At 39.6% G+C, this 11,569-nt stretch overlaps 1 protein-coding gene across 1 annotated transcript in view; it reads right to left on the bottom strand.

Annotated features, from left to right (window-relative positions):
- Nucleotides 1–1,167: 1,167 nt before the first annotated feature.
- The window catches only part of PDZD8 (PDZ domain containing 8), a 45,856-nt gene continuing 35,454 nt past the window's right edge, over nt 1,168–11,569 (bottom strand). The window contains exons 4-5 of the mRNA XM_027907143.1: nt 6,670–6,832; nt 1,168–5,611 (exon numbers count right to left, since the gene is read on the bottom strand). Coding sequence (XP_027762944.1) covers nt 3,417–5,611; nt 6,670–6,832 — 2,358 coding nt within the window. The 3' untranslated portion in view covers nt 1,168–3,416. The remainder of the gene's footprint in view (nt 5,612–6,669; nt 6,833–11,569) is intronic.

Here is an 11,569-nt window from a genome sequence, read left to right as displayed (position 1 = left end):
ATTGCTTTGTTTTGTGTTTTTGTGCACATCAAAATGAAGGAGGAGTTCGCATTAATCTGCACCATGATTATGAGAAGAGCAAAGGCTGGATTAATGGATCACGTTCCTCTCCTGCAGATGGAGCCAGGTTTCTGCTGGGGCCTTGGAGAGCAGCACCTTACCCTGATCTGCTGAGCAGACCCACAGTGTGACTCCCCCTGCTCTTGCTCCTCCAGGAGGCAGAGGAAGACAGAATCAACAGACACTCGTGGTTACACACTCTATGCCACTTTTCCCCCCACCCAAATAGAAATTCAGCAGTTGTTTTGGATTCTCAGAGTAATAACTAACAAAACACTTTTTGCTGTCAGTCAGGAAGAAATTTTACTCCCTGAAAAAAACCCAAAATTTCCATTCTATCCTAGAAAAATTTGGCTTCTTTCCTATTTTGCATATTTTGATCTGTGTCAGTTAACATGTGATAAAGTCACTTAGTTAATTCTCTCATTACTTATTCCTCCTCTGTATTTGTAAACTTCCACAAATGCTTTATTTCAAATTTGTGAGAGAAAAAAGCCCCAGCATACAGGTAGGGAATTACAAGGAAAAGCTGATGAGATAAAAATGAGGATTTATTTATTATCCATTAACATTTTCTTAAGGACAGAGCTAGTTAGAGGAAACAATCTTCTCCTGTGATATAACTCTGGTGGTAGCCACTATCACCAGCACTACCTTAAATTATTATTTGTGCTCAGAGGTCTTAAAAAAACCCCACAATGTCCTTAGCAATCTCTAAGATTCTCCAGCTACACAATCAACTGAAATCACCATTTTGAAAGCAATCTGTCTACTCTTAAACTGTGTAGAATAAAAATAAATGCACATGCAAATAGAGAAAATGCACAGAAGCCAAATTAATCCAGGAATCAGCAGTCTGACCTTAATGCAAAAGGTGGTTTTCTCCCAAAGATCTTTCCTTTAAGTTGTGGCTTTCAATAAGCTACTGCAATGGAAATGTTCAAAAAATACTGACACAATGCAAGGAAGTTGATAATTTAGCAAAACTATTTTATTAAAGCTTATTCTCATGATAAAATAATAGCCAACAAAATCATATTAGGCAGGTTTTCTGCAAATGTGTGTAGCTGCCACCCGTTCAGATGTCATTAAGTCAAGATATTCTTGTTTTCTGTGGTATTCTTTATTTTCAGCTATTTACAGTCAAGCATAAAGCAAAGATTACATCAGGAATGTAGAATTACAATTTCCCCCTCGAGATTCACTGTTTACTGTAATTAATGCCAGACAGAAATTTATGTTTTCCTTCTTATCACTAAAATACAACTATTTTGCCCTTTTCCCATTCGGTATACTTAAAAATATTGCACTACGTTTAATTTTCCTCTTACAATCATCATCATCAGCAACACTATAGGAAAACTACATCCAGCTTTTCTTACCCACTGTGTTACACGAGTCAATTTAAAACCACGACTGTTTGTTTGAAATCAGTATTTGCATTGTTTTCACAGCTCCTTCATGTGTACCAGGGTTTAAACGAAGCACTGGGATAGATTTGAAACCCTCTAGAGTAGTCCCTAAGAGCAAACACTGCTGGGGATTGAATGCAGATCACCACCAACGGTAAGCCACCGAGAGGATGGAGTGGGGAACTCTTAATATGCATCTCAAGCAAGTCTAGGTTAAATAACTTTTAGTCAATAAGGAAGGCTAATTTTGTGCGATTATTTGCTGAAGCTTAATTTCAGAAGTGTGTCACATGCCTATTTCAGCATGGATAGTGTTTTCCATACATCAACTAAGTATCAACTGCCCAGAACTCACAAAAAAGTGCAAGTAGTTGCATGAATGGAAGTAACCATTTTTTTTAGAAGCACAGGTACGCTGTTCCATGGTGAAAACCATTGCTTCTTAATTTTGCCTATCACAGAATAAACTGAGAAGCAAATCTAAAGGAGAGGTACATTAGAGATGACCTCAAAAATCAAAGGAGTTAATTACCATCTTAAACTCCACTCCCACAAAGGCATCTTTTTCTACTACCAGCAATACCAGTGATAATGATACGAGTACCTAGCACAGTACCTAAAATAAAGGTGATATTTTATACAAAATTTCTACACACAGAAGATGAAACAAAGACACGTTTACAGGAAATAAATAAGAACAATGGCCTTAGCCAGGATATGCTAAGATCCACAGTTTACACACAGCACAAGACCAGACAGTTCCTTTCAAAAGCAGCTGGCTGAACTTCTTCCTCATCTCTACTGGACTCACAGACTGACTCAAATAAAACATGTTATATACACTATAGGACATTTTGCTGACAAAGGTGATCCTTCTCCTCAGACTGTATCTTTGGTCTGAGAAGCTGAATGCAACTTACCACTATATGATTACTCAAAAGTGTTTAGAGAACATGTTGAGCTATTATTTTGTACCTTAAGCTTTCCAAAATGATAGTCTGCAGCAAAATATTACTTTTTATTCTATTATTTAAACCATGTTTTTTCACAGAATGCAATGAAACCTCCAACTCTTATGAAGAACACCTGTCCTTTACCAGGTTATCAGATAATACAACAACACTTAAACATATGGTTTTATTCTGGAAGGCAACCAGCCTCTTATCTCAAAAATATTCCCAATTATTATGAGATACCAGCATGTAGTTTGATATCTAATATTATTCAATCAGGATACAATAGCCCAAGGTCCTAAGGAGGATTTTTTTTAGCATAGGATTACTATATTTCATGTTAATCACAAACTATGAAAAGTTTTTGTATTTAACAAAAATAGGGGAAACAGAAGATATGCAATGTTAACTTCAGTATTACTAACAGACAGAAAGGAAAGACCTTTTGTTTGCTTTTACGATATGTTTGGCAAAAAATACACAACTACTGAGAAGACATACAATAAAACTGTGATCAACACTTTAAAGCCTGGCCCCTCAGTGACTTCTGTGCCAGTCATCAGCTTAGGCATGCAACAAGCTTATAATGTTTTCATCATACAATGGAAACTAAACATTTTGAAAATCCTGCCAGTTTCCCATTGGAAACAATAGCTAAAAAACCCAAAAATAAGGGGAGGGGGAGTGGGGGCAAGTAATACATTAAGGAAACCACACACACTGATGTGAAATGGTAGGGTTACATAATTAGAAAAAAATAAAAATAAGTTATTAAAAATAAATTTCCAATATAAACCCCAAAATGTAGTTCTAACCAGCCAGTTTAACAAAATGATGGTGCTGTAGCTGGAGAAGAACCACTTTTAGCAATTAACTGTGGAGAAGCAGGACACATACATTACAGCAGTGTTTTAATTTAATTTGTGTGTGTTTGGAGTTAAGTGCAAAGCATTCTTTTAGTCCATTCCTTCCAAGACTAAATATGTAAATATCAGTCTCCTGATTGAGGTGGGTCAGCTGGTTCTTCCGATATGATGTTCAGTGTTGGAGCCTCTGTCAGACTGACATCTTCGCTATCCATCTCTTCTGCTATGCTGGATTCCTCGGAGTCCTTAGTCCCTTTTTTGGACTGCCGCTCTGATAACATGTTCTCCAGGGACTCTATATCCTCGATGCCTGCCCTGTAGTGGATCATCAGCAGCGTGAGGGCCTGCAGTCTCTCCCCAGACTTGGCCAGCGCAGCAGAAATCAAGGCTTTCTTCCTTGTGTCGGTCGTCTCTTTTTCTTCTTTAAGGAGGGAGTTGTTATTTTCCAGCTCTTGGTCTATCTCATTCTGCAGCTTATCCAGCATGAACTCCAATTTCTGAAAACGCTCCTCTGTGGGTAAACTTCTGTAGAGGTCCCGGCCGATCTCCTTGACGGCGATGAAGACGCTGTCGTCCAGCCCTCCCTCCTTGCGGACCAGCTTTATGCCGGTGCCCCCCGCGCGCTTCGAGGGGCTGCTGGGCCCGCTGACCTCGGTGTCGCTGCTTTCGTTGTCAGAGGTGTTGGGGGTGTGCTTTGGCGAGGGCTCCGCCACATCCGCTCCCTGCTCGGCCAGGCGAGCTTTGGGCACTTGCCGAAGGTTCAGCAGGCGGGTGCTCGTGTTGATGATGTGCCTGGTCAGACCCGTGGTTCTGTTCACCGACTTGGGCTCCGAATCCACACGAGCGGATGCGGCTGGGGGAGCCTCCTGTCCTTCTGCTCGACCGCCTCCCACAGTTCGATCGAGCCGCTTCTCAGCTCCTACGCAAAAGGGCATCTCGGTCAAACATTTTTCTTGACATTTTTTATGGCAAACGTAAGCACAGAGCATGCATTGTGAAGCTGCTTTAGTCCACACTTTCTTTTTGCAGTAATCACACCAGGTTGGATTCTGAAACTGAGTATCTTGAAAGTTATGCTTGTTCTCCGTAAGAACTTGTCCCAAGAAAGGATCCTCTTTCTGAAGCGCGCGAGCTTCTTCTTCAAAGTGACATTCCCGCTCTTTCTCCAGAGCAACGCCCGAATCATCCATTTCACCTTCTTTTAAGTATTTGAATTGCAAAGTTACATCACCGTAGCAAAACTTTTCATTGAAACCCTTATGGGTTGTCAAATTCCGCAGCGCTGTTCTCGTGACTGCTGCTTTAGGGGTAGGAGCAGCCAGTTTAAATGTTCTAACAAATTCCATGGAGGATGTAGCTATACAATCCAAAGCAATTTCTTCAAGTTTTATGCTTGTATGCCCTAAGCAGATAAAACCACCTGCTTTGAAAGGGTCTCTGCACCACAGTGCAACATTAAGGTACTTTTGGTATCCTTCTACTTCAAACACACAGGAGGATGTTCTCGTCCTTGGCCATCGGCCTTGCCGGATTTTATAAGGAATTTCTGGTGATTCCCATGTTCGATGATCATCACTATCTTTGCAACTACGTGCATTTTCTGTAAGTCCATCTTTTAGCGTATCTTGCTTTGGTGCTGTTACTACTTTTGATACTGCTGGGTCTTCTAATTGATCATTATTTTTAATTACCTTCTCTGCAGATTTTTCTCCATTATTTGAGGGCGGAGGTGGCCTCTCTGGTTTATCAGAACACACACTTGCAGTTTCTAACACGTTTTGGCTTTCACTGGGAGGAGGCAAACTAGGCCTGCTTTGTGGCCTAGGTGGCACAGGAGGCTTAGTAATGGACCCTTGTGACAGTTTCCCTGACTGCTGCGATGAATCTGAACCCTCACTAGATCTGGATGATGCCACTTTAGCTGTGTCCTTTTGCTGCGTTTTGGATGTTGCCTGATGGCTTCCTAAGTGCAGTTTCCGATTCAGGATGGGGGATATGGTTCCAAGAGGTTTAGCAGCCAGTATTACCACTGACCGTTTGGGGCTCGGCGTTGTTGGCAGATCTTCTTTTTGGTCAGGTGACTCACAAGCTAAGTCCTCAAATTCTGAATCAAAATCTCTGCTGTCCACATCAGTTGCTACACTGGCTTGGTCATCTTCTGGCTGGGTCAAGAAAGCAGTGTCTTCCAGTTGTCCAAATCCATCCTGCAGTGCTGAACCATGCTGATTGTACCCAACAGGTCTTTCATAAAAGACTAAAACTCTGTCCCCAGCCTGTCTAATAAGCTTCAACACTTGGACAGTTGATGTGATTTTAACACCTATTAAAAAAAAAGACAAAAATTGTTAAATTTTAATCGTGATAACAATCTAAATGACTAAAAATAGTCAAAACCATTGTTGCTCACTAACAAGGGAAATCAGTTATGACAGAGCTTAACTGAAATGTACCAGATGGATTATTTCATTTTATTCATACAAATAAATCACTTCATGAGTTGGAAAAGATAATAACAAATACTCCAGTTGTTTTCTAATAATACTGTAATCTTATGGACTAATGTTGATTTGATATGCTAACATTTTTAACCTTAACTGTCTTACTGTAAGTTTGGACTTTTCAGCAGCAGACGTTTAACAAAGGACTCCAAAAAGATGGGTATCTTTAAATACAGTTGTAATTAAAACAAAGCAGGCTAACGAAGAAAATAGTTCCAATAAGCTGGCAAAATATAGGCATTGATGCTACATTCTCAGGGGGACTGAAGAGTGAACTGAACCATCTTCCTCATCAGAACTTCCAGTCATTTGACATATCTCCAGCCTATGGTAAGATTCAACAAATTGCATGCAAGTTGAAATCTCTTGATGAGCACACAGCCCAAATAAGTAAAAATTACTCTTCCTTTGTTCTAAATCAGTCATCAATTGCCTGTTCAAAGCAACTGAAGACCCTCTTAGATCACTGGAGTATTGCAGTGAGGATCTAGGCAGTACCTAATCACAAGAACTCCATGCAGTTGTTAAGCTCTGGTCTGTAAAACCTCTCAGGTAGAACATTAAACTCCCTGCTAGCAAAGTTACGTGAATGTTTTGGCTGTTCTGGAGGGTTTTATTTGTTTGGGGTTTGGCTTTGTTCTTGTCAAATGTGTATTCAAGTTTATTTTGGATTTTACCTAGCAAGGAGCAAATAAATATGCAAGAAAATGAGTCAAGTGAATGAAAACCTTCAGTGACCAGGAATAAATAAATAAATGTTGGCTTTTATTAGGAGTGCCAGGCACAACTGCAAGTGTTGAGAAAGGCACTCCAGCTGAACTGCATACAGACAAGTCCTCCAGTCTGCAAGGCTTATGTTAAAAGCTGACTTGTTACTCACTGCCAATGGCTAGAAGTCTGTCTCCTCTCTGTAGATCAGCAGCTGCAGCAGGCGAGTTTGGAGTCACAGTTTCAATGACAACATGCCCTGCATCCTCCTCCTTGGACTGCACAAGGCGGAGCGTGAGCCCAACGCTCTGAAGATTCCCTTTCACTAGTTCTGCCTACAGAGAAAGAAGTTAAAAGTATCTCAGTTAAGCTGTCTGTAAGCTTACTTTTTGTTATTATTATCATGGCTATTAATGATAATTTAAATAAAATTATACTATTTAAATATAATTTAAATTAAATTATACAACTGCTGTTATTAAAAGCAAATTACTATTAAAAATAAAATACATTAGGACAAGCATTGACTTCATTAAGCAGATTTTCTTCTAATAGATTAACCGTCTTTCCATTAAGTCTGCATCTTTGGAGATCTTCACAAAAAGCCCCAGTCTAAAAAAGCTGCAACTAAACAAAATCACATTGTACATTTCATTGGGAAGAAGTTTTATTAAAAGAGCACTGTACCATCATCTAGGTATCATTTTGAATGCTGCATTTGTGTTATAAAACCTAGTACTATGAGCAGCTCTTCAGAGGTCTACATGAAGGTATTTGGAGCGAGAAAACTATTATCTACTTACACATTGCTAAAGCACATTTAAAACAAATCTCAATTAACAATAGCCTAAGAAACTTCTTCAAAGTCTCAAACCCTTTCCTGCAAACCCCTTCCTCATACTTATATTGCCAGATAAATACAATTTCAATTTTAACTCAGTAATCTCAAATACCTTAGTCTTAAAAAAAGGAGAAGATTGAGGTGCAATCTCTGTAGTAGAGTTTCATACCACACTCCTGCACAGATCTTGGCAGTGGTCAATTGTTTACAGACCTCAGTGTCTGAGATCTCTGGCAACTTTTTTCTTAATAAAAACAGTCCTTAATGAATTTAACAATGTCTTTCTTTTCCCCTAAAGCACATCTCTTCTGGACTGTTTCAAATGACTGTCTGCTATCATTCCATCAACCTTTACTCTATTTGAACGGGGAGCTCATATGTTTCAACTTCAAGGATAGAAATTTAATTTGCCTTTTTGATTCCCCAGAACAGAAAGACAGACACTGCAGAAAGCCTCCATAGGAAAGTGTCTGTTTGGTTTCAATTTAGTGAGTTCAGGTAGACAGCCCTCTCTGTCCCTCTGCATTTGCTGCTGTTCCGTGGTGGATGTTTGAACTGTCTGGAGCTGATCCCTCTCTTTGGAGGATGTGTTCGTTTACTTGGTTTTGTACAATGGTTTTTCCAGAGATAAAGTGGATTCCTTAATGTCAGTACATGGTTCTCCCCTTGCCTGCATGGCTTTCACTCCTATCGTCTTAAAAGCACCATATCTTGTTTTTTTGCTAATTTTTGTTCAGTTTTTTTGTAAATAAATTGTTCTGCTCCTCAGCAGTTTGCTTAAGAACAGCACTGAAAGGCAGACTTGCATTAACTTTCTAAGCTTGGTCACTAATTCTCTGCATTTCCCACAGTCAGCCAATCTTTTTTCTCAAACTTCTATTGTGAACACCCAGTAATGTGTCAGAATAACAAGACCAATATGAGCATAATTGCAGTTCCCAGATTCAAGGTTTTTCTAGAATGCAAACAAGTAAATAGTTGCCTACAGAAACAACTGTGGTAGGGTTTGGGGTGAGTTTTTGTTAGTTTGCTTATTTTAAAGTCAATCCCATTTACACCAAAAACTCTGTTGCATAATTAAATTCTAAAAAAATTTAAATAATAGGCTCTTAAATGCTAAGAAACAAAGAAAAAGGATTGGAAATATCTGTGGAAGAAGACAAATTAAAAAAAAAAAAAAGAATTGCTCTTCTGCTTTGGTCCTTCATTTATATCCAATATATAGCTTTAAGCTAGCAATTCACAAATGTTGCATGTGTTATATGGAAACAACATGAAGAATTACTACAATTTCAAACAATACTAGTTGAATATTTTAACTGTCAAAACCACAAATGACATGAATTTGCTGTGGCAGCACGCAAAGCTACAACAAAAACAACATCCAAAAATCACACAAATATAGCTCTGCATATTGTTATCAAACAAAGAGGAAACCATAATTTCTCAGCTTTGCTCAGAGTCCAAGTACTCAAATCTCAGTTTTCCTATGATGGTTCCTTTGTAAGTCTCGCTGTCAGTGATTAAGCTTGAAAAAATATTTCCAAATCCTTGTGTTTGAACAGAGAAGAAACCACGAAGATCAGAAAGTAAACTCTCACTTCAGGAATGCCGACAAACATGAAAATTACTAAGGGCTGAGAAGCAAATTATAACTATTTTCCCCCCCCTAATTTTTGTTAGTCCACTGAAGTAGAAAGCTGTTTAGAGAGAGAATTTCAGGAAAGAAATGGACACATAGGCACCACAGTGAAGGAAAAAAACCCCAAGCAAAACCCCAGGACCCTCTTCAGACTCTGCTATTCTGGCCATTTAATTACACTCCTTTAGGGATGAATTTATTACAATGATATATAGTTTTGTCTGAAATCTCACATTACTTCTGGAGCTCATTAGTAAGGCAACATGCTCAAAGTGTTGGCCCATCCAGGACAGACAGCCTGCTGCAGAAGAGACATTGCCCGAAGTTTGTTTGCAAGAGGCAACTCTTGCCCAAAAGATCTGAGCAGAGCAGCAAACCATCCAACTACTGAAGGGCCCTGGCCACTGTAACACTGCCACAGGAGTCACCTCGTGCTGCTCTGCCACTTTCTTTTCCAGCTGGGGATTCTCCTCTCCACTCAAGGAGAGGCACAGAGTGGTGAGATCCCTTCAGAAAGCCACAGGCCTTAGGGAAGCAAAGAGAAGGTCAGAAGGCAAACAAGGAGGCAAGGGCTTCTAACCACAGTCATGGCAAAATGCAGGATGAGCAGTTATGGAGCAAAGGCACCATTAGACAGTAAAAAGGAAAGAAAAAGTTACCGCAAGTTTTCTTACAGAGTTTGTCAGTACAGATTCTCATCCTCTGCAGAGTCCTTTGAATCCAAGGACTTCTTTGAGCAGAACTCCACAGTGGGTGATCTAACAGCGAAAATATTCCCTACTGCAAAGGACTAGAAACCCCCGAGGTGATCCCCAGCATTTCACCCTTCCCTCCTCCCGCAGGAAGGGACCACATGAAAGCAATGAGGGACAGCTGGGAGCAGAGATGCGTAGGTACCTCGGAACATTTGGCTCCCATGCAGGGACACAGATTACAACAGAGATGACTCACTGATGGCAAGGAGACTTCCAATATTTCAGCAGTATCTGATGGAAAGCTGTTTTTTGGAAGGACAGTGCCTTTGAACATAGCAAGCAAAGTTCATCTCAACTCTTTATTAACTTTGGCACAGTCACAAGCTTTCTCACGAAGTAAACTGGTTTTATTTATCAACCCAAACCAGATGAGTATTTTCCTTGATTTTTCTTTCTGGTGACTGCAAGTAATACCACAATATGTCAGGCTGGGTGTGAGGCAGGTAGAGGCTGTTCCAAGTTCTCAAACACCATCCTCCCCAAGAGGTACACTCACAAACCCAAGCATCTTCATAAACCCAGCATAACTACTTTATGCCTTTCTGCCTCCCCCTCAAATTAAGACCTGATTATAAATGTGAAGAGCCAAAGACCTATTGGAAGGTTAGAAGAAAACTGTGGATAATGAAAGGACATTTATTATCAAGGAAACTTGCTGCAAGGTAGAAAAACTAACCAATTAGCTATACCATATTAAGGCAAGTTAATTTTAATTTGACCTAATTAATAGCTATTTTAATAGTTCCTGCAATTCTTAGTAGTTATTTCAATAAGGAGCAAGACAAAGCAGATATTACTACTTGCTTGTCAGCAACAGGCACACATTCAAACTATTTTATACTGAAAGAGTTAGAGCTAAACTGTGTCACAGAACTTAGAAAACATACCATTTCTTAGAGAGTTTAGCAGCCCCCAGAAAATTTATTAAATACTTGTTGTGATTATGATGTAACAAAACAGGAATGACTATCGGGGCCGGGGGGGGGGTAGAAAAGATGCTTTATTATTTAAAAACACCCCTCCAACAACAAGAGGAGAAGACACAAAATGTCCATTCACTTTAAAATGTATACACATTTTGCTGTGGAGCTGTGATTGCCCAGCATTTACAGGACACAGTTTATAAGCACTGATTTCACAGTTCATTTCTATGCCTCAGAGCAGGAGCCACTGCAGAGCAAAACCCGCTGCTTTCAGTTCGATCCCGGGCGTGTGCTCTGCAAACACAGCGCAGCACAAAATTATGCTGTGCCTCACAGCCCTTCCTTACCCCAGCCCTGCCCTCCTGACAGCCTAGCAGCTGAATGGCAGCGAAAATTCATTTTTCCAAACCTTTTGAAACATGGTCATACTGTACTCCACAGCTACATAGTGACTGCTCAGGAGTTTATAGCCTGCTAATACCATTTAAATGGCCAAATATTTACATGAGTGTCAAAACACAGCACAGTTTCAATCCTCAAATGCTTCATTAAATTATCAGTCTGAAATAACTGGCAAATACAATGGGATGATAAATAAATATCCCTTGTATAGGCAACAGACAAACGTGATGCCATCTCATTTACAATTTGCTTCCAAAACCATAAATATGAAGTTAGATCGTTTTGGAATACAGAGGTAACAGTGTCACCAGTAATGCTGTATTCCCATCCTAGAACATAAATTAGCATTCAGAATTTCTAAGAAAGACATAACAAATCATGTCCATTAATGAATATGGAGGTTGCAACACCTAGAAAAGTATGTATAACAACCTCTGACTAATAGTGCAACATCATTCAGCTAAACTTTCAAAACTGTTAGATGCACACAAAAATAGAAAGTCACAAAA

The sequence above is a fragment of the Empidonax traillii genome, unplaced genomic scaffold (genome assembly GCF_003031625.1).
Source record: "Empidonax traillii isolate 1590-97213 ecotype Southwest subspecies unplaced genomic scaffold, ASM303162v1 scaffold1408:size188406, whole genome shotgun sequence".
In the NCBI taxonomy this organism is placed as follows: domain Eukaryota; kingdom Metazoa; phylum Chordata; class Aves; order Passeriformes; family Tyrannidae; genus Empidonax; species Empidonax traillii.
Note: the sequence above shows the minus strand (reverse complement) of the source record. Positions and strands in the feature narration are given on the sequence as shown.